Source organism: Schistocerca serialis, chromosome 1 (assembly GCF_023864345.2).
Source record: "Schistocerca serialis cubense isolate TAMUIC-IGC-003099 chromosome 1, iqSchSeri2.2, whole genome shotgun sequence".
Classification (NCBI taxonomy): domain Eukaryota; kingdom Metazoa; phylum Arthropoda; class Insecta; order Orthoptera; family Acrididae; genus Schistocerca; species Schistocerca serialis.
The window spans coordinates 1,197,879,604-1,197,903,408 of NC_064638.1; the positions used below are offsets into that span (position 1 = coordinate 1,197,879,604).

The 23,805-nt window shown below is 46.1% G+C and overlaps 1 protein-coding gene across 1 annotated transcript in view; it reads right to left on the reverse strand.

Annotated features, from left to right (window-relative positions):
• LOC126456537 (double-stranded RNA-specific editase 1-like) overlaps positions 1-23,432 on the reverse strand; it is a 74,944-nt gene extending 51,512 nt beyond the window's left edge. The window contains exon 1 of the mRNA XM_050092288.1: positions 23,345-23,432. Coding sequence (XP_049948245.1) covers positions 23,345-23,387 — 43 coding nt within the window. The 5' untranslated portion in view covers positions 23,388-23,432. The remainder of the gene's footprint in view (positions 1-23,344) is intronic.
• Between the last annotated feature and the right edge of the window lie 373 nt (positions 23,433-23,805).

The window sequence follows — 23,805 nt, forward strand, 5'->3', positions numbered from 1 at the left end:
ATGCTGCGAGAGCCATCAGGTATGATTTAGGTCGTGGCTGGTGGTGAACAAGGGAACTGACGGCACTATGGTACTTCAGGGATGTCCTGTGTTCATGTGTTACAGTTAATGTTGTTAATGCAACAGTAGCATGGTGCCATTTTTCAATATAACAATGCTAGTCCACACATGGTACATGTCCAACTTTTTCTGGCTGATTTTGAGGTACTACCATGGTCCACAATCCCTACAGATCCATCACTAAAAACAGATGTGTGGGACTAGCTCAGATGTCAACTCTACCACAGTGCTAGGAATCAGAATACCAAAGCTGCTAGCATTAGGGAAGGCTATAACATCTTTAAGACATCCTTCCCAATCAAATCAGTGGATGCATCCAACACCAGATAGGCGACAATGTTGTACTGACAAGTGGGCTTGAACAGCCAAGTTCTTTGTTATCCTTTTCTAGGTAATCCACTTCCTCAGGCAGTGTAGTCAAATGAAAAGCCATGTGCACTCCACAAGGTAAATTCATTTGAGAAACTGATGTACACTGAATGCTCCCCGGTGACCAGCATAGCCAAGTGATTGGTCTCCTTAGTTAGAGCTATAACAGGAGTGTAACAACAATATTTCAAAAAATCACAGAACAAAACTGAAAATACTTATGTCCAGGTATGTGGTCAATGTTGTACTATACAAATCTAAGATACATGTGTACCTCTTCAGTAATCAGGACATACATCTACTCCATTGTTGAATCAGGTTTTAGATTTGACAAAATATCACTATGGCTATGGATATCCAATGACCTGGGACAGAAGATAGGATTTAACATCCCATCAACTACTAAGTCACTAGACACCGAGTACAAATTCAGACTGGATAAGGATAGTAAAGGAAAGGAAATTGGACTTTTCCTTCACAAAGCAACACTGGATGTTTTGGCAAACAGAAAACCCAGATTTGGATGAGGATTTGAATTTAAATCCTTTTGGATTAGAGTCTAGTGTCCTATCACAGAATTATCTTGCTCAGTGGACGAGCAACAGTTTGTAATGCCATCCTGTTGGAAACAGCTGAGATACCTGTAGTCTTACAGTGTAAAATCACATTTCTTAGCCTTTAATGTCACTAATTTAGGATGGCAGAAGAATGTGCTTAAATGAATCTTGAAACGAATACACCTGAAATTTCTGGTGAAACTTAAAACTTACCAGGATGAAACAAGAGCACTGAAAGACATGGTGTTATGAAGGTAAGAAACATTACTAGAAACGATTATTTACCATACCTTACACTAAGATCAGTTTCAAAGAAAAATATGAGGCAGGTCCAGTGTCTTAATTTGAAACAGCAGACCAAATGACAGGAATGCAACTGCACAAAAGATGACTCACTATGAAATAGTTCCAAAGAACCATTGTCCTTCAATTAATTCTGTAGACAATGACATAGGACCAAAGTTATAACTCAAAGTGATTTGGAACATATGAAACCAGAAAATATTTATGCAGGAATCACGATTTAGTAAATGTAGCCAATTTGTTTCTCGTGTCTCATGACAATGGATGTAATGAAGTCTGCAGTACTGCCTATCTTCTTTGATGAGAAACATAATTAAGTAGGATGTGAACTCTCAACCGACACTAGGTAGACAGCATTTAGAGAAGAATTTATGTTCACATTTCATGTTACCTTCACTGGATAGTTTTTGTTCAGTTTTGTTCAGTGTGAACATAAGCCTTTCCCTAATGAGTTAGTAAAGAGTCCAGCATCATGGTCCCACATTCGGACATAAACCCTTCTGACTTTTTTGTGGGGTTATCTTACTGACAATGTTCAGACACCAGTTCCTGACTTGCAGACATTTACAGCATGAATACTAAATGCTGTAGAGGTGACAGAAGAGATGTCAGTGAAGACAGAAATCTAGTGTCACCTAGATGTTCTATGGACAAGTGGAGCACATATTAAAGTGTACATAGAAATGGAATAAAAATAAAAACTTCAGGAGTGAAACTACCTTTTGCAACAAACCACATAGCTGTATCTAGCATAGTTCCTCAGGAATGAAAATGTTGTAATCAGAGTACAACCACCCAGTATGTAGAAAACAGCTGCTGGAAACTCCCATATCCTAATTGGGGGTCCAGATATTTTGATAGCTGAGAGTGCTGTCACAATCTTCAGTTCAGATACAGACCACAAAGAGCTATTACCAATTAGTTGGTACTGTTCACAAAAGGGATGATAACAAAGCCGCTAAGCAGTTGCCTACATTCCTTAAATCAAGGCAGACCACTACAACTACTATGTTTTTTTAACTGAACAAATGTTGTGAAATGCATATTAGAACATAATAAAACATTTCAATAAATCAGTTGTCACATGTATTTCCACCTGAAAGTATGTAAAGTCTTCATAATGACAAACTCAACCTATGTAGCAAATACCTGGCTGCTCAAAAAATATTTTAGAACATAGTATTGGTCTTCCTTATCTGTGAAGTGTGGAATACTTTCAATAGGTAGCTATTGGACCTGTAGTATAATTTTAACATACTGGGCAGCAGTAGATTTTATTCTTTTATGCACAGATATACAAATTTTAAAAACTGATGCATATTGCAAATTGTTTTATCAGAAAGTGTATAATGCTTACAGCTTTGTTAACAGTGTTATTTGCTTGTGAATGTCAAACAAACTCCAGGTAGGAATAACAATGTAGGAAGAGAGATTGCTACTTACAGTAAAAATGACTAAGTTTCAGACAGGCACAATTAAGACACTTACACAAAGCTCCCAGCCACAGCCTTCATCAGAAAAAGAGAAACACACCATTCATACATGCAAACAAGCTCACCTCATGCTCACATGGTTGGTTGGTTGATTGGTTGGTTGGTTTAAAAGGGGGGAAAGACACCAAACTGCATGGTCATCAGTCCCTTGTACCCAGTAGAACAATTACCCAAGGGAAAGAAGAAAACAAAGTAGACATACAATGCACAACAGGAGAAAGAAAGAACCAGAAGGACAACAAACACTACAATGGACAAAACAGGACAAGAAAAACACAGAGACGCAAGAAACAGGGAGAAGAGATTAAAAACAAGAAAGCTGATTACCATGGCTGGCTGACCATGAGAATAAAAAAGGAGAATTAGCCACTCTGCAACACATTAAAACTACTACCCCACAAGCCCTAGGGTGGAGGATACAGAAGGACAAAGGAGGTGCGCTAAAACTTAGATCAAATGATAAAACTCACCCTCATGAATAAAATGTAGAACTAAAGCTGCCGTTGACACATTGTCACCCAACACTGAAGACAGGGTGCTGGGAAGGTTAAAAGTCTGCCGCAGAGTGGCTAAAAGTGGGCAGTCCAGCAAGAGGTGGTCAACTGTCATTTGGGAGCCACAGCGACACTGAAGTGGGTCCACGCGATGGAAGAGGTAGCCACGTGAGAGCCACGTATGGCCAATGCAGAGTTGACAAAGGACAACTGATTCCCTGTGAGAAGCCCACAGGGAAGACTTCCACACATTCACAGTCTCCTTAATGACACGCAGTTTGTTGTGCATACTGTTATGACACTCCATCTCCCAAAGCCAAAAAACCTTGCAGCATAACACAGAATGTAGGTCAGTTTCAGAGGTCTCCAGAAGTGGCTTCCACGTAGCCTGTTTGGCCGCCTGTCAGCAAGTTCATTGCCTGGGATTCCGATGTGTCCTGGGGTCCACATAAACACCACAGAACAACTGGACCATTCCAGGGCAGAGATGGACTCCTAGATGTTCGCTATCAAAGGATGGCAAGGGTAGCACTGGTTGATAGCTTGTAAGCTGTTCAGGAAGTCAGAACAGAGAAGATACGACTCATCAGAACAGAAATGGATGTACTGAAGCGCACAAGATATGGCCACAAACTCTAGAGTGAATACACTGCAGCCAGCGGGCAAGGAATACTGTTCAATACAGTGTCTGTGGACATAGGTGAAGCCAACATTACCATCAGCCATCGAGTCGTCTGTGTAAACAACTTCAGAGCCCTGGAACATGTCAAGAACCAATAGGAAGTGACAGTGGAGAGCAGGGAGGTTAACACAGGTCAGAACGAAGCTTCGGCTGAGGTATACACCATGGAGCTGTACGTGAATGGACCTCGAGTATATGTGGTAAGGGCAAGGACTCCAGTTCGGAGAGAAGGGATCACATGTGAACTGCAATCATGAACCCTGACCTGGGCCACCGATGCGGGAGATGAACTGCCTGCTGCAGGTGGGAAAAGGACACTGTAATTCAGATGCTCAGGAGAACTACGAATGTGTGCAACATAGCTGGTGAGCAGTTGTGCACGTCACATCTGCAATGGAGGGACTCTGGCCTCCACCAGGACACTGGTCACCGGACTCTCTCTAAAAGCTCCTGTCATTAGGTGAATGCCACAGTGGTTCACCGAGTCGAGTAAACAAAATGCTGAGGGCGCTGCTGAGGCATAAATCAAACTCCCATGGTCAAGGCAGGATTGAACAAGGACTCTGTAGAGCTGCAGCAGCATAGACTGATCTGCACCCCAGGGTTGGTGTTGCTCAGGCAGTGGAGAGCATTGAGGTGCCACAAGAGCTCCCGCTTAAGCAGACGAAGTTGAGGTAGCCAAGTCAATTGGGCACTGAAAACCAGTCCTAAGGAGCGATATGTCCCCAATACAGTCAGTAGATTGTCATTAAGATAAAGTTCAGGTTCCGCATGAACGGTACAATGCCGACATGTGCATGCCACATGACTACACAGCTGAAAACTGGATGCTGTGGGCTAGAGCCCATGACTGCTCCATGTGAATGGCTCCTCGTAAGTACAGCTCAGCAACACCAGTACTGGAGGAGCAATACGAAATGCAGAAGCCATCCAAAAACAGAGAAGGGGAGACCGACGGCACTACAGCTGCTGCTAGGCCATTGATGGCCACTAAAAAGGGAGATACACTCAATACAGAGCCTGCAGAACACTATTCTCCTGAATACAGGGGGAACTATGGGAGGCTACAACTTGGACATGGAAAGGACAGAGCGACAGGAAGTTTTGGATGAAAAACATCAGCAGGCCCCGGAGACCCCACTCATGTAATTTGGCAAGGATATGATGTCATCAGGTTGTGTCATATGATTTTTGTAAATCAAAAGAGACGGCAACCAGGTGTTGGCATTTGGGAAAGGCTGTTCAGATGGCAAACTCAAGGGACACGAGATCATTGGTAGAGCAACCCTGGTGGAAGCTGCTCTTACATGGAGCCAGTAGGCCACGATACTCTGGGACCCAACCCAACCGCTGACACACCATCATTGCAGCAACTTACAAAGAACGTTGGTGAGGTTGATGGGGCAATAGCTATCCACTTCAAGCGGATTTTTACCAGGTTTTAGCACCAGAATGATGGTGATCTCCCGCCATTGCAATGGAAAGACACCATCGCACCAGAATCAATTGAAGATGACAAGGAGATACTGTTTGTGGTCAGAGGCGAGATGTTTAATCATCTGATTGCAGATCCGATCTGGCCCAGGAAGTGTGTCGGGGCAATGTGCAAGGGCACTGAGGAGGTCCCGCTCTGTAAATGGGGCATTATAGGGTTCACTGTGGCGTGTAGTGAACAAGAGGATTTTCCTTCCCATCTGGTGATTAACTGTCCAAAACGCTGGTAGGTAGTTCTCCGACTCAAAGCGCCCGGCAAAGCACCCGGCAAAGTGGCCGGCAAAGCGCCCGGCAATTGCTTTTTGCATCAGTAGAGAGCACACCATTGATGTTAATGTTAGGGACACCTGTTGGGGTCTGATACCCAAAAAGACATATGACCTTCGTCCAGACTTGGGATGGTGGCATATGGCACCCAACAGTCAACACATACCTCTCCCAATACTCATGTTTCCTTCATTTTATAAACATGCAAACGTGGGCACGGAGCCACTTAAAGGCTATTTGGTGCTTTAGGGAAGGGTGCTGCTCATGTTGCTATAGAGCTCACCGACGCTCTCATTGCCTCAGTGACTTCCAGTGACCACCAAGGGACTGTCTTTCACCCTGTGCACCCTAGATAATAAGGGATCGATGCAGAAATTTTCTTTGTAGTGACCTGTTTGATCACAACATCAATGGTGCCACATGGGGGAGATTCAACAGTGACAGCAGAGGTGAAGGCTACCCAGTCTGCCTTGTTTAAAGCCCATCTGGTTAGGAGTCTTTGGGCATGACACCGAGGGAGTGATAGGAAGATGGGGATGTGGTGACTTGTACACAGGTCATCATGTGGTCTCCAGTGGATAGATTGGAGGAATCCCGGGCTGCAAATTGATAAATCAATGGCTGATTAACTACTACGAGCACACTGAAATGTGTGGTGTCACAAATATTTAAGAGGCATAGGTCGAGTTGGGACAGTAAATTTTCAACTTCTCTGCCACGGCGAGTAAGCATGGTGCTACTCCAAATGGGTTATGGGCGTTAAAATCTCCTAAAAGTAGGAAAGATTAATGGAGTTGATGAATCAGCGCAACCAACATGTTCAGGGGTACCGCACCATCTGGAGAAAGATACACACAGTCAGTTATTTCCTGCATCGTCCGTATCCTGAGAGCAACAGGCTTCAAGAAGAGTTTGAAGGACGCAGGTTCACTACATACCAAGTTGAGGACAAACACAAACTCCACCTGACACTAAATTATAGTCGCTACGGTTCCTGTAATATTCCCTGTAGCTGCAAAGGGCAGGGGTCCACACTGACAGGAACCAAGTTTCCTGGAGGGCAATGCAGAAACCAGGTGTAAAGCTCAACAGTTGCCGTGGCTCAGCTAGGTGGTGGAAAAAACTGCCCCAATTCCATTGGAGAATAACGTGTTTGTGAGACTGGGAAGGCATGAAACACTTAATGACGAAGTCTACGCCTCAGGGCAACTTGCTGCCACTGACTGATTTCCTGAACAGGCTATATCCATTGTGACTGAGGATCTGGCAAGATCTAAGTCCTCAGCAGACACCAGAATCTTCAACTCATCGTCATACACAGAGCTTGTAGGCAGTGGTGGTGGTGGTTTTTTTTTTTTTGGGGGGGGTGGGGGGGGGGGGGCGCTCAACTACTGAGGTCATTAGCACCCAGTCACAAATGTAAGTGCACAGATAATCTGGTAAAACTCAAGGGGGGGAACACCAGAAAGTTCTTACAAAGACGCAGATAAAATAATTAAAAGAGTTAGATGTCTTGGGACAAGTCCGTCAAAGTAATAAAATGAAGAACATGAGCAGCTGCTCGAGTGTCATCAGCTAAAATTTCCTGTAAGGTAGATGGCAGAGACAGGACAACACGAGATTGATTAAAACGGGGACACGACAATAAAACATGGCGTACTGTCAATGCATGATCACAAGGGCACTGCGGGGCGGGGTCACCAGATAGCAGGTAGCGGTGGCTAAACCGGCAATGCCCAATCCGCACCCCGGCCAAAAGGACCACCTCTCACCGAGATGGTCGGGAGGAGGTTGTCCAAGCTGTTGGGAACAGTTTTATGCCCCGGAGCTTATTTTCTTGAAGTGACGACCAAGTATCTGGATGCAGTCTGACCTTGAGGCCACAATGCGGGGAAACAACAGAGCAACCAACAGAGTCCCCCTGCTACTCATCCCTAAAAACAGCTACATGGTCGTGGTACTCAGATAAAATATCAGAGAATATCGCATTAAAAATGGAAGCGGGAGGGTTTTTTTTTTTTTTTTTTTTTTTTTTGTGGTTTTAGGGCGCACAACTTCAACGGTCATTAGCGCCCAGACTACGTGAGGAATGCACCGCGAGTCACAAGTTTAAAACAGCAACAAAACGGAAAACACGATAAAAGACAGACTGACAGGCATAGGATTAAAAAAGGAAAACAGCAGAATCAAATGTCCTTTGAGAGGGTTGTCAAATTGATAACATGAAGAACGCGAGCAGCTGCTCGTGGGTCATCCGCTAAAATGGCTTCTACAGTACATGGCAGGCCAAGATCAAGACGCAGGGTGTTAAAATCCGGACAGACCGTTAAAATATGGCAGACCGTCAGCAATTGCCCACAGGGGCAGAACGGCGCCGGCGCAGCCGTCAGCAGATGGCGATGGCTGAACCGGCAGTGGCCAATTCGTAACCGGGCCAGAACGACCTCCTCCCGCCGAGAAGGGCGTGAGGAGGACGTCCAAGCCACGGGAAGAGGTTTCAGGGCCCGAAGTTTGTTGTCTTTAAGTGCAGCCCAATCGGCATGCCACTGCGATAAAATGCGCCGACAAATTACCCTGCTACAATCTGACGAAGGGACACAACAAGATGCTGTCCGAGGCTGGAGGACCGCAGCCTTGGCCGCGGCATCTGCAGCTTCGTTCCCAGGGATACCGACATGGCCAGGAACCCACATAAGGCTAACCGGAGAACCGACGTCCACCAGCTGCTGAAGAGAGCGTTGGATCCGGTGCACGAAAGGGTGAACCGGGTACAGATCACTGAGGCTCTGGATAGCGCTCAGGGAATCGGAGCAGATGACATATGCAGAATGTTGGTGGCGGCAGATGTAAAGGACAGCCTGGTAGAGGGCAAAGAGCTCAGCTGTGAAGACCGAACAAAGGCCATGGAGCCGGTATTTGAAACTTCGTGCCCCGACAATAAAGGAACATCCAACCCCGTCATTGGTCTTAGAGCCATCTGTATAAATGAAGGTCATATTAATGAACTTCGAACGAAGTTCGATAAAATGGGAGTGGTAGACTGAACCGGGGGTAACCTCCTTCGGGAGCGAGCAGAGGTCAAGGTGGACGCGAACCTGAGCCTGGAGCCAAGGTGGCGTGTGGCTCTCGCCCACTCGAAAGGTTGCAGAGAGTGAAAAATTAAGGTGTTGAAGGAGGCGATGAAAGCGAACTCCAGGGGGTAGCAGGGCAGAGACATACAACCCGTATTGACTGTCGAGAGAGTCATCAAAAAAGGAACGATAAGACAGGTGGTCGGGCATTGCCAGTAGCTGACAGGCATACCGACAAAGCAGTATATCGCGCCGGTAGGTGAGTGGCAACTCACCAGCATCAGCATGAAGACTCTCGACGGGACTAGTATAAAACGCTCCGATCGCAAGTCGTAAACGCCGATGTTGTATGGAGTTGAGGCAGCGTAAGATGGATGGCCGTGCAGAGGAGTATACGAAGCTCCCATAACCCAGCTTGGAGCAGACGATCGACCGATATAGACGAAGCAGGACGGTTCGATCCGCTCCCCACGACATACCACTGAGAACACGGAGGACATTTAGAGAACGGGTACAACGGGCAGCCAAATATGACACATGTGGAGACCAACTAAGTTTCCTGTCAAATGTGAGACCTAAAAATTTTGTTGTCTCCACGAATGGGAGAGCAACGGGACCGAGTCGTAAGGACGGTGGGAGAAACTCTTTGTAGCGCCAGAAGTTAATACAGACCGTCTTCTCGGCAGAGAAACGGAAGCCATTGGCGACACTCCAGGAGTAAAGATGGTCAAGAGAACGCTGAAGACAGCGCTCCAGGAAACACGTACGCTGCGCGCTGCAATAGATGGTAAAATCGTCTACGAAAAGGGAGCCTGATACATCAGCTGGGAGGCAATCCATTATTGGATTGATCGCTATGGCCAAGAGAGCGACGCTCAAAACTGAGCCCCGTGGCACCCCATTCTCCTGGTGAAAGGTGTCTGACAGGACAGAACCCACACATACCCTGAACTGTCGATCCATTAAAAAGGAACAAATAAAAAGAGGGAAGCGACCGCGAAGGCCCCATGTATGCATGGTGCGGAGAATGCCCGCCCTCCAACAGGTGTCGTAAGCCTTCTCCAAATCAAAGAACACAGCTGCGGTCGGGCGGTTCCGCAAGAAGTTATTCATAATGAAGGTCGACAAAGTAACCAGATGGTCGACAGCAGAGCGGCGCCTATGAAATCCACATTGTACATTGGTAAGTAGGCGTCGAGACTCGAGCAGCCAAACCAATCGAGAGTTAACCATTCGCTCCATCACTTTACAGACACAGCTGGTAAGCGAGATGGGTCGATAACTGGAAGGCAAGTGCTTGTCCTTCCCCGGCTTAGGAATCGGGACAACAATAGACTCGCGCCAGCATGCGGGAACATGTCTCTCAATCCAGATGCGATTGTAAGTACGAAGAAGAAAACCTTTACCCGCAGGAGAAAGGTTCTTCAGCATCTGAATATGAATAGAATCAGGCCCTGGAGCAGAGGACCGTGATCGGCCAAGTGCGTTTTCGAGTTCCCGCATGGTGAATGGGGCATTATAACTTTCACAATTCGAGGAGCGGAAGTTAGGTGGCCTAGCCTCCTCTGCCTGTTTGCGGGGGAGGAAGGCAGGGTGGTAATGAGCGGAGCTCGAAACCTCGGCGAAAAAGCGACCGAAGGCATTGGAGACATCCTCAGGGACCACAAGGACGTCATTCGCGACCGTCAAGCCAGAAACTGGTGAGTGGACCTTAGTGCCAGATAGCCGGCGCAGGCTACCCCAGACAACAGAAGAAGGAGTAAAACTGTTGAAGGTGCTTGTGAAAGCAGCCCAGCTGGCTTTCTTGCTTTCTTTAATAACACAACGACACTGAGCACGTAATCGTTTATAATTGATACAATTCGCCACTGTAGGGTGGCGTTTAAAGGTGCGTAAAGCACGTCGACGAGCACGTAAAGCGTCTCTACATGCTGCAGTCCACCAGGGGACCGGTACGCGACGTGGAGAAGAAGTAGGGTGAGGGATGGAATATTCAGCAGCAGCGAGAATGACGTCCGTGAGGTGTGTGACCTGACGATCGCAGCTTGTGAAGGTTTTATCCTGAAAGGTCGCCCTGGAAGAGAAGAGCCCCCAGTCTGCCTTGGAGATGGTCCAACTAGAGGAGCACGGAGAGGGGGTATGCTGCAGGAGATGGATAACACACGGGAAGTGGTCGCTCGAATATGTATCAGAAAGTGCATACCACTCAAACCGGCGTGCAAGTTGGGGAGTACATATAGAGAGGTCTAAATGGGAATAGGTGTGAGATGTGTCCGAAAGAAAAGTAGGGGCGCCAGTATTGAGGCAGACAAGATTGAGCTGGTTGAAAAGGTCTGCTAACAGGGAGCCCCTCGGGCAGGATGCTGGAGAGCCCCAAAGGGGATGGTGGGCATTGAAGTCTCCAGTTAACAAAAATGGTGCAGGTAGCTGAGCAATAAGTTGCATCATGTCTGCCCTGGTAACGGCAGATGACGATGGAGTGTAAACGGTACAAATGGAAAATGTAAAAGTGGGGAGAGTAATGCGGATGGCTACTGCCTGCAGGCTGGTGTGCAACATGATGGGATCGTAGTAAATATCATCCCGGACCAGCAACATAACCCCTCCATGGGCCGGGCTACCTACCACAGGGGGTAGGTCAAAATGCACAGAGGTGTAGTGTGCCAAGGCAATTTGATCGCATGGGCGTAGCTTCGTTTCCTGGAGGGCTACGACGAGCGGACAGTGCAAGCGGAGCAGCAACTTCAAGTCCTCTCGGTTGGAGCGAATGCTGCGAATATTCCAGTGAATAAGTGCCATCGTAAGAAGAAAAGAAAGACGAAAGAAGGGGTCACCTCGAAGGCCACTGAGGGCCTGGCTTCGAGCGAGCACTGCCGCCGCTATCAGTAGGCGGACAGTCATCGTCCATGGGGTCTATAGGTTCGTCGGCCATCTTGGGAAGATGGCCGGGAGGGGGAGCTTCCTCCGCCAGATGTTCGGCTACCAGCGGTGCGGCCAGGCGAAACGGATGACGGCCTGGGGCGGCAACCGCTGGGTGGCGCAGGAGAAGAAATGCGCCGTGGCGGAGAAGGAGAACTGTGCTTCCTATGAGCCTTCTTGGAAGGACGTTTGGTGGAAGTACCGGTCGAAGGCTGGGAGGTCGAGGTACGGAGGAAGTCTGCACGGGATGGTTCCTTCTTGAAGGCCCGTGCATCGGACTTCTGGGTCTTCGTCTTGGCAGAAGCTGATGAAGGTGCTTGTGGCTGAGGGGTGACGGGAGGAAGAGGAGACGTTGACCGGGCGATCTTAGCACTGGCCGAACGGACGACTGTGGTGCTGAAGGTCAGATCGCATGTCTGGGTTGCCACCTCCCTGGTAGTCCGAGGAGAGGCAAGGACAGTACTGTATTTCCCCGCTGGGAGCAGCGTGGGCTTCCTACTAGCCAATAGCTTGCGAGCAGCCGAGGTGCACACTTTCTCTTTGACCCGAATTTCTTGGATACAGCGTTCTTCCTTATAGACAGGACAGTCGCGGGAGGATGCGGCATGGTCACCCTGACAGTTCACACAACGAGGAGACGGAGGTGGACAGTCACCCTCATGGGCATCCCTGCCACAAGTGACACATTTAGCCACATTGGAACAAGACTGTCGAGCGCGATTGAAACGCTGACACTGGTAGCAGCGCATAGGTGTCGGGACATAGGGGCGAACAGAAATAACCTCATAGCCCGCCTTGATGCGCGATGGCAGCTTAACACTATCAAAGGTCAAGAAAAGTGTCCGGGTCGGTACAAGGTCATTGTTGACCTTTTTCATGACCCTATGGACAGCCGTCACACCCTGCTCAGCGAGGAATGATTGAATCTCCTCGTCAGTCAATCCGTCGAGGGAGCTAGTATAGACCACACCACGAGACGAATTCAAAGTTCGGTGAGCCTCCACCTGCACAGGGAACGTGTACAGGAGTGTGGCCCGAAGCAGTTTTTGTGCCTGAAAGGCCCTCTCAGTTTCTAGTAATAAGGTACCGTTACGCAACCTGGTACAAGATTTGACAGATCCGGCTATGGCATCTACACCCTTCTGGATAACGAAAGGGTTGACAGAGGAAAAATCCTTTCCGTCCTCAGATCGAGAAACGACGAGGAACTGTGGGGCAGGCGGTAGTACTTTTGTCACTGGTGGCCGGTCACGTTTCCATTTTTGGGCAGAAGTCGAGACAGATGGAGTGAAATCCATTGCGGAGGAATCCCCCATGATTGCCAGCGTCTCCGATGGCGCGCTCCTTCCTTGTGGGGACCCTCTCAGAGGGCACTCCCGCCTTAGGTGAATGTTTACACCTCAGGTCACACCTCCCGAAAAACAGACGGAGGGACCAATCGGCATGGTCAGAAGGTATCAGCTCAGGCAATCACCCCTCCCCGGGCCTGGCCTTTACCAGGGGGTACGCGCGTGCCTTACATGTCTACCCAGGGTGGGGAATTACGCGTTACCCCGTCACCGGCTACGCGTGCAAACGCGTGGGTCGGCCTTCAGGCACGCACAGGGAGGAAGGAAGAAGAGGAAAAAGAAGAGAGAGAGGGAGAGAGAGGACAGACTGTCTCAAACGCCGAGGCGGAGACCAGAGAAGGCAAGGAGTAGAAGGTAATGAGAAGGCAAGGAGAAGAAGGCAATGAGAAGAAGGCAATGAGAAGGCAAGGAGAACCAAGGAGAAGAAGGCAATGAGAAGGCAAGGAGAAGAAGACAAGGGAAAGAGTAAGGAAGACAGTGAGGTGGAAAAGAGCAAAGAAAGGAACCAAAGAAAGGAAGGAAGAAACGAGGAGTGAAAAAGCAAAATGACCGCAAATAGAGGTCGTGGAACCGTCCGTCTCCGGACGCAGGTGCTAACGACCCCCTTGAGGGGGTGGGACTCCGTTTAGTCGCCTCTTACGACAGGCAGGAATACCTCGGGCCTATTCTAATCCCCGGACCCGCAGGGGGGGGAAGTGGGAGTGCTATATCTCCTGTACCACATCAAATCTAAAATCACTGAGTGTCCCCAGTAACCAGGGAAGAAGAACCTTTGATTTGGTGTCATACTGGCTCCACACCAAGTGACTCCATCATACGCTGAACGCAGATCCCAAATGGCTTTGAGACTCGTGGATGGTTGGAAAAAAGGCATTCCAGGGGTGGATGAGCAACAGTATGGTGGGCGGGTGAAGTTGGAGCTCCAAGGAACTTACATGCCTGATACCATGAGGAGCTGGCACCAGATGGTAGGTGGTGCTTGTTGGTTCCTCACCTCAGCACAGACGCTAGGTATGGAAATGGTTAAGCACCTGTGGCCAGCCGAATCCCCTCATGATGGACAGCGACAATGATCCACAAGTAAGAGGGCCTCACTAACCCATACACCGTGCAACCATAGTCTAGCCATGAACACACAAAAGCCCAATAAAACTGAAGGAGACGCACCCTGTCCCCTCCCCAAGACACACACCACATACACACCACACACAAAACCCATCTTTGGAGGCCACTTCTCTAACCTCTGCACTGTAAGTTGCAACTGACAGCTCACTGTTGCAACACTGGAGGGAGAACAGAAAACAGCAAAATCATCCACAAATAAGCAGCACTGTACAGAACTCTTTACGCAGATGTGATACTGTTGATGGCTATAGCAAAAACACTGCTCTGAGGAACACCATTCTTCTGCTCAAATTGATCAGACAGCATGTTACCAGCTTGGGTCCTGAAAAACTGCTGAGATAGGAAAGACCATATGAAGATGGGGAGGTGGCCACAAAAGCCCCACTGACGCAGTTACGTGAGAATACAGTGTCTCTAAGTAGTATTGTATGCCTTACTTATATCTAAGAATATCCCGATACAGTGATGCTTACGGAGGAAAACCTGCTGAATAGCCGCCTCTGGGGGGGGGGGGGGGGGGGCAGTTTATCAACAGTGAACCAAAATCTTTGGAATCCACACTGAGACCAGCTAAGGAGTTGCCTGGCCTCTAACAACCAGACCAGATGATGGTTAACCATTTGCTCCAGGGCCTTTCCTACACAGCTCGTTAAGGCGATACTCCAATACTGAAACATGAGCAGTCCTTTCCTGGTTTGAGGAGAGGGATCAGAATTGCCTCCCTCCAGGAGTTGGGGAAGTTGCCTGTCTGCCATATTAGATTAAGACATTGAAGGGGGATTTCCTTTGATGCCATTGGCATGCAGCACCAGATTTGGTCATGACCGGGTGCAGTGTCACTGATCTCAGTCAGTGGTGATTTGAGCTTCCACATGGAGAAAGAGGAGTTGTAGGCCTCAGAGCTGTTGGAACTGAAGTCCAACTTTTCCCTTTCTATGATAGTGACAAAATGCCAGATCCTGGCTTGCATTGGCAGTAGTTTGTGTAAAATGTTCAGCCAGTGTCTGAGCTACGTCTCTGGGTGATACTTGGAGGCACTCCTGTTTCAGCACTGCTGCTATCAGTTAACGGCAGCGTTTACCAGAAATTCTGCAGGTAGCTTCCCATACTTTTATATAAGAAATGGAACAATTGATGGAATCCATGAACACTTGCCACGACCTTTTCTTTCTCTCCCTAATGATGCATCAAGCCTTGGCCCTCGCAACTTGAAATGCCGTAAGGTTGTCTGATGTCTGTCGGCATTTAAAATGTCAAAGAGCTGCACGCCTTTCCCGGATCACGGAACGGCACTCATCTGTCCACCAAGGTGTGGGTTACCTCATAAGATGACCTGAGGACTGTGGGATGGAGAGATCAGTTGCATGATGCATCACTCATGTGATGTGGTCCACCCATCTTTGGACACAGTCACAGAGTTCGAACACAGCCAGCTGGCTGAAACACGTCCAGTTAGCCATGCTGACCATCCATTTTGGGGGCATAACTTCAGGTGGTGGGCCATTTAGTAGGTGAAGGCAGATAGGGAAGTGGTCACCTGGACTGAAGGTCGTCAATGACCTCTTACTAAATAGAGTTAGCGAGAGCAGGAGAATAGAAAGAGAGGTCGATGGCTGAGAATGACCCAGTAGCAGCAGAGTAATGTGCGAGTACCTGTGTTGAGGATGCACAGCTATTGAGATGTCATAAGGCCCTTCAAAACCCAACCCCAAGTGCAAGTATCGGTTGAGCCCCACAGAACATGATGGGCATTGAAGTCTTCCAGGAGGGATAGTCACGGGAGTTGTGCAATAAGATCCGTGAGAGTTTAAGAGTCTAGGGAATGTTGTGGAGGTAAATACAATGAGCTAACAGTGATCCTTTGACACACATGAATTTGAACTGCAACTGCCTGCAGGTCAGTAGCCAAGGGGAGAACAGAGGAGTGGTATGCATTAGTGACAATCACTGCGACACTTCCCTTGGCCCCTTCTCCCGATAGGTCACCCTTGTGATATAGTGTATAACCCTGCAGCACAGGGACATCTGTATCTTTAAGATGCATTTCTTGTAAACAAAAGCACAAGGGACGTGCCTGTGCTGGGATTTTCAGTTCCTCCACATGAGTCCTGAACTCATTCATGTACCACTATAGTATGGAAGCCACGTCATTGGAGCGGTTATAATTTACCCCTATCTTTGTACTGGGGAGGTGAAGCACTTTAAGAGTGAGTGTGAGTGGAGGGACTGCCTGGATCCAAGGCCTCTAACTGCATGATATCCTCCTCATAAGTCAGACAGGAAAGAATGACCTCTGACAGTGCTCGGGACAGGTTTTGACCCGAACATCATGAGCCTTTCCCTTTGAGGCTGAGGGGGAACAGCTGCATTGAGAGGCTCTCTGCTTTTGTTGTACCTTCTGGATGCTCACTGCGGAACTGTTGTGGGTCTTTCATGGTGCAGCTGACTGGATTGCTTTGTCCTTACTTTTTTTCTCTTGACTTGTACATATGCATGTACAGGTGCTTGTGGTGGATATAGGCAGACTTCCCATTATCTGTGTCGAAGCGTCTGCCTAGGGAATAGGTTTCTGCACAATGGAAGATTATAAGGTGGCAAAGATGGGAGATTTTGTCACCTCATATTCTGTTTTGGCTTTAGCATAGAGGATCTACCTGGTCACTTATCTTCTGTATTTTGCATTCTTCAGCAAAAATAGGGCAGTCTCTGCTCCAGATTCAGTGGTTCCCAGAGCAGTTGATGCAGATCACTGGAGACAGGCAGTCAGTCCCAGAGTCATGAGTGGCTTTTCCGCATTTCCCACAGGTCACTTCACTGGCAGAACTCATGGTTGTAAGGCCAAAACATTGGCATTTATAGCACCACATAGATTCTGGAGTGTAAGGCTGAACATAAAGTCAGAGGAGCCCTGCCATAAGATGTTCACACAATGTCAGAATTGAATGTGGCAATGAAAGTCGCAGTCTTTTCAGTTGCTCCATTACTCCTGCACATTCGTTGCTCCACATTGACTATTCCCTGGGATGCCCATTCTTGCTTCAGTTCTGCTGTGTACATGTCCATGATATCTCAGCATGTGACAACAACCTTACTGGAGTTGAGAGGTGTGCATCTCAACAATGATATCATAGTCACCCAGTTTCTGCAATTTCTTAAGAAGGTCTGCCTGCTTTGACTTGTTTGTTTTGACCAACAATGAGCCATTATGCAATCGTTTTGTAGATTTTAATGTTGCAGCAAGGCCTTCCAAAACCTTATGGATATAAAAGGGGGACACTTTTTCAAACGTCCACTCTTTACTCTTTATCACCAGAAAAACATTGTTATTCATGACTCCATGAGCCCATGAGCCCCGTTACTGCAGTCAAAGTACTCTTATTATCAGGAGGACTAGCCTCTATCATTCTTTTGGATGAATGGGTGGGAATATTCCCAGGTGATATACCCTTCCCTCTGGGAGGAGAAGATGGTTTCAAGCATTCCATCTTGATCCCACGGGCAGCTAGGGAAATAAGGGTCCACTCAGACAAAGCCCCACGTGCCTGAATAAGCCTTATAGTAATGAGGTGCGACAGGTTCCCCAGAGGTTGCCTGCTAACGACTGTTCCACCTCAACAGCCATGCACCCCATCAGCATGCAGCACACCTTGAGATTCAGTTTTTTTTTAATGGAGGTTTATCCCATCCTTGCGATTCAAGCCATCAAGCCAAGATCCCCATTGCCTGAGAGACAAAACAGTCCACTGCCGCATCTCTCAGCAGTCGCCGAAGCATGCCCCCAGAGCTTATGGTGGTGGGGGACTGGTGGCACAAGTCCCCAGCTCAGGAACCCCAGGGTCGCCAAGCCCGTACCCAGCAAATCAATGCTGAACCCCTGTGGTCTTTTAGGATCTGAACTGGAACACTCTTGAAGACAAACTATCCCAAGAAAGTGTTAAAGTTTCTAGGAATATAATAGAATCCCCTTTGTATCCATCACATAGGGATCATGAGGATAAGATTAGAATAGTTACTGCAAGCACAGAGACAGTCAATCAGTCTTTTTTTCCTGCACTCCACTTTGAATTCAGAAGGAAGAAACCCTAATAACTGATACAATTGGACATACCCTCTGCCTTGCACCTCACGGTGGTTTGTAGAGTAAAGATATAGATACTAGAAATCCATAAGTATGTTATAAAAAATGTGGAAGTCATACATGAAAATTTTACTGTCAGCATGATACAACACAAAAGGAAAAACTTCATGTCCATCAGCCTACAAAACTTCCACAACAAACAGTGATATGCAAATTTACTGTAGCCTTCCACACAAAGTAAAAACCATTTCACACTTTTGTAAAGCCCCAAGGGCATTCTTATTAGATCATTGCTTCTATTCAGGAGCAAAATTTGTAGAACATCTGAGATACAGAAGACTTTAAACAAGACAGTGCAGCTACTGCAAGCAATATGAGCTTATTTGTGGATAAAGCTGAATTTTATGTATCTACTGAAGTAATACCATATTTTTACTGTTTTCTGTCCCACAATCTGGATTTTTTTTTTTTTTTTGGCTGAATAAATAAATAAAATCTCAAGGTACCATTTGTCAAATTTCACATTTTTTGTGACAGAGTTGTCTTTAAGTGAAGGTACAAAATACTAATTGCAATACCAAATGCTTTTATTATTATTTGTACTTAATACTAGGACCACAGAGTTACATTGCACAAACTGAAGACTGCTTTCTTTCGCACTGCAAAGTTATGATTTTTAAAAAATTACAAATTTAAAGCACAGCATGGAAAAGTGTTTTCAACATTTTTCATAAACTAAATGATGTATCCTACTATTTTTACATTGTATCAAGTACAAATGATGGCGTGTGACGAGGGCCTCCCGTCGGGTAGACCGCTTGCCTGATGCAAGTCTTCCGATTTGGTGCCACTTCGGCGACTCGCGGATCGATGGGGATGAAATGAAGATCATTAGGACAACACAACACCCAGTCCCTGAGCGGAGAAAATCTCTGACCCAGCCGGCAATTGAACCCGGGCCCTTAGGATTGACAGTCTGTCGCGCTGACCGCTCAGCTACCTGGGGCGGTAGTGGCCTACATGCTAGATGCATAAAAAAATTGAGGCCTTTGGGTAAACTCATTACTTACAATGAGCAGTACGCTCTGAAAACAGGGAACTGGTGCCTGACTGATGACGCCCTTCAGCCTTCAAACCTAAATTTATCAAAAACAGAGTTAGGAAAGTGCTATTTCGCATTTTTACTGTTAAGACATGTAAGTGTCCGTGCATCAAATATGACTAAATGCAGAGATGATCACCTTATCACCTCCGATGAGACTACATGGAATGACCTGAAGGGGTAAAGAAGGAAGGACAAAGTAATAAGATTTTCAAATGAGAATTGAAGAAAGCACTTCAGGAGGTCTTTGAGGAGAAGAAAGCTTTGGGCCGTAACAGAGTGCCATCTGAGAAAGTCGTAGGTTAAAATTCAGTGGCCAGACTGACGTAGTAAACAGAATGTATGAATGGGAATTTGGCTTTAAAAATCTACCTGAGACCATTTTAGTTCCTTTACTTTGAAAGTGCAACACAAAAGAAGAACTGTAGGACAGGCATGTTATAAAGCCTGTAAAGAGTGTCATACTAAAGTGACAACTGAAATCTAGGAAAATGCTGGGAAAGACCCATTCCTATTCAGAATGGATAAGGAAACCAGCGATGCTATAGGGTGTCTGAGGTTGATAGGAGAAAGAGTGATGGAAATGAACAAGGTAGTGTGCATTTTTTATTGGCCTGTAGAAGGCATTTGATAGTCATACAGAGTATTTTAAAAGGCAGCATAGACTGAAAAGATAGATTAATGAAGAGGATGGACATTAAGCAGTGACAATAGGGAATAAGGGGACAGAAGAGAGGAGTGTTGGAAAGAGTGTAAGGCAAGGATGCTCATAGTCATTGAAGCTGTTCAACAGTGAGAATTACCGAATGAGGCAGTGCAGCTGTTAGGTCACTAACACCTTATTTAAGAGGGTAGGGCTGCTCTGTTCAGCCATCTCGATTTGGGTTTTCCCGTGTCACTAAGGCAAATGTCGGGATGGTTCCTTAAGGCCACAGCCAACTACCTGTTGAAACCTGTGCAATACAGCCTGCAATTTATATTTCATTGGCTGTACAGATGAATCCAAAATGTTCATTTCCTTATTTGCGTGTGCAGTTCCTCTGAGCTCTATACAGTTAGACACATTGAGTCTAAGCACAAAATGCTTTTTTGTGACAAATAGTACTCCCTAGAGTAAATTTTCCTCGATTTTGTTTCAGTTACCTTAGAAGGACACTTTACAGCCTTTGTAACATGAAAGAGAAAACTGTCTTAGTCTGCACTCTTTTGCGTTGCACTTTTTAGGTAAAGGAACTAAAATGATCTTAAAGAGATTTTGAGGCCAACTTCTGCTTACTGGTTACTGAATTTGAACCTAAGAGTGAGAGTCAGATAGCACTATATCACAGCTCAATGGTTCCTTTTCCATGAACTCCTGAAGTGATTTCTTCAAATCTCGTTTGAAAATCTTAGGACTTTAGTCTTCTTCATTCTACACCCCTTCAGGTCATTCCACGTAGTCTCGCAGGAGGTGATAAGGTGATCATCTCTGCATTTAGTCATATTTTGTGCACGGATACCTAAATGCCTTAACAGTAAAAATGCCAAATAGCACTTAATGTTTTCGATAAATTTAGGTTTGATGGCACAACGGTGTGTACCCAGTCATTGGTCAAGCAACAGTCCTATCCCTATTTTCAGATACCCACTACTCAGTAATGAGGCGACCTACTGACATCAATTTTTTCATGCATCCAGCATGTAGGTCAGTAACTAGAGTTACCAAATTGGGCTAAACGCGGATTGAGTGGATTTTTCGGGTCAACCCGAGTTAGATTTACTAACTAAAGTTGTATTGTTAGATTTAGTAACTCAAGTTGTATTCACACGGTGCGCGGCGACCGTCGCTATCGATGAAGGTATTGCGCGAGGTTGACATTTTCCGCCGTCGCGCCCACCGAACCCGAATTGAATCAGGTCACGGCCGCCTGTATTAATTCTATGTCTACAGAACGAGAACGACACTACACTAAACTCATTGATCTATAAAGTGTGGCTCATAATTTCGTTTAATGAATATTCGTGATTCGTTTGGTAAGTGCTTTTTATAAGGGTGTCTACATACAAACAGCGTCGTGGCAATTCTGAAAAATAATACACTGGGTACAAAGTGACAGGGTAACTAAGAGCAAGTGATAACTTTATACCATTACTGCTCGAGCCGTGATATTTGGCTACCTCAAGATCGTCCGCTCGCCGTCAAAATCCTTACAGCAACTTCCAGGTGTTATGAGTATTTTTGAAATGCAGCCTATTGCACAGCAACTAGTCATGCACGTAACGAGACATTTGGCTACATTAAGATAACGTCCGATTACCATCTAAATCTTGCAGCAGATTCAGAGTGTCTCACGAGTACTTCAAATTTCAGCCTATTAACGCTCGTAATGAGGCATTTGGCTATCTTAAGGTCGTCACATCGCCACAAACTATTACAGCCAATTCTGGGTCTATCACTACCTTCTAAACTTCATGTCAAAAGACTAAATTGCGACCTGCAGCACAGTAGCTTGCTAGAGAAAATTGCAGTACGAGGAACATATTTCTTTGACGTAAGATATTGATATTTGAACATCTGTATAAAAAGTGTGATCACCTACTTCATATACGAACACTTCGCAAACGGCGCAGACGCTAACGAGCGTAATGAACGCTAGTACTATTTTCCTAGAACTTAGTTTGGTTACGTAATTTTAGAGAAGGTACAGCCCGAATAGACATAAACGTGGCAGACGACATCGACCGTTTAGCTTTCCTTGCCAAATCTCTTTTGAACAAGCTACGGATCAAGTATTTATGAATCGGGTTATCTTGGGTTGAGATTATTGCTAACTCGAGTTGAACGTGTTGCACGACGGTGGGCGCTTACTTTATCGCTATTTTTTTTTTTTTTTTATAGTTAGGCACTCACTGCCTTGACGAGGATACAGTAAAACCCAAGCCGCACGAGTCTCTCTTCAAACCTAAAAATATTATTCATTTACGGTCGTGACGCTTCATTTCGCTATCGATGATTTATAATCTATACACGAAGTTTCGGATAGTCCACAAGTCAAGTCTACATTCAAAATTTCGAACAAATAGAACCAATACTGCGGCGTTCAGTCATAATAGTAAACATTCATACAGCCCGATAGCCTTCAAAATCTACACAGCAAGTCTCAGGTTTTTCACAAGTCTAGCATAAAAATTTCGAGCCGAATGACCAAAAATTGCGCCCTAAGTAGTATCCGTCACGCTTGTGACTATGTAATCATGGACTGGGGAACCACGAAATTCAGGTTGATTTACTGAACTGAAAGTTAATCTGCGCTGATGCGAAAGAGAACGGCACTGGAAGTTCTCAGTGTTTTCGTCCCACCTCTGTTTTACCTTGAACTCTAGCTACACGTACTTTCAACTCTTAACTCTGCCGTAAACGTTAGTTGGTCCATAGCTAATGCTCCCCCTCCACCGCTCTCGCACAGGGCAACGGCAGTTTTTCAAGAACGGCTTTCCCGGTGGGCGGTGTATATCGCCAGCCCGTTACGTTTATTTTCAGTCGCTCCGAGTGCGGATGGCCTTAATTCTATTCTGTGTTTAGCGCTATGGAATCCCAACATATCAGACATTTTAGCGGGCCGAAAACATGTCAGTTTAATTCTGAAGAACTTCTTTCGATCTTTTACACTCAACGTTAAAATGCAGGAACTTAGAGCAAATAGAAGGAAACATATCAAGTTACTTTACTTCCAGCTACGAGCCGAGTCTTAAGTGCCATTAAAAATCAACACAAGTATAATTAGTAAATCAAAGATTTCTCCTAAAAACTACATTTCTGAACAAGTCTTGCAGTTGTCAAATAAATGTTCGTACTCACAAAATCAAAATCGCTGCCAAAGGTCCATTCAGAGCGGACAATATAATTGTATCTGTGATGGCAGGAATAACTCAGACTCAGTCTGATAAATAACGTACGCCTGTTAAGTATGAAACAATACGCTTACGTAATTTAACACTTACCCATTCCCTGTCCTATCAGCCGCCTTTTTGTATCGTACGACATGGCGATCGTACTTTGCTGTTCGTCTACGTTTGCTGTTATCAAAAACGAAGAGGCAAAAGATCGGTAGATGCGACACCTACTACAAAAGACAAAAAATACTACTTAATTGTTAACAAAAGTACAAAAATACCTATGCAGTAACTCCTAGTAATCGCGTCTTTCAACCGTTCATCCTCTTTATGTGAAAGAGAATGTTATATTTAAAAAAAAAAGAAAAGAAAAAGGGGAGAAGCTTATGACCAAAGGGCTTAGAATCTATGGCGATGTTCTAAAGTACGGCCACCTGTATTCGTTATTTACCTGGAGGGGGTTTGAAATGTGGCAACGTTACGTTAAGACCTACCGCAAGGGCGTTGCATGGGGCTGTGGAGAAGAGCAGAAATAACCAGAGGTGTAGCAATAGCCTCATCACGCCAAG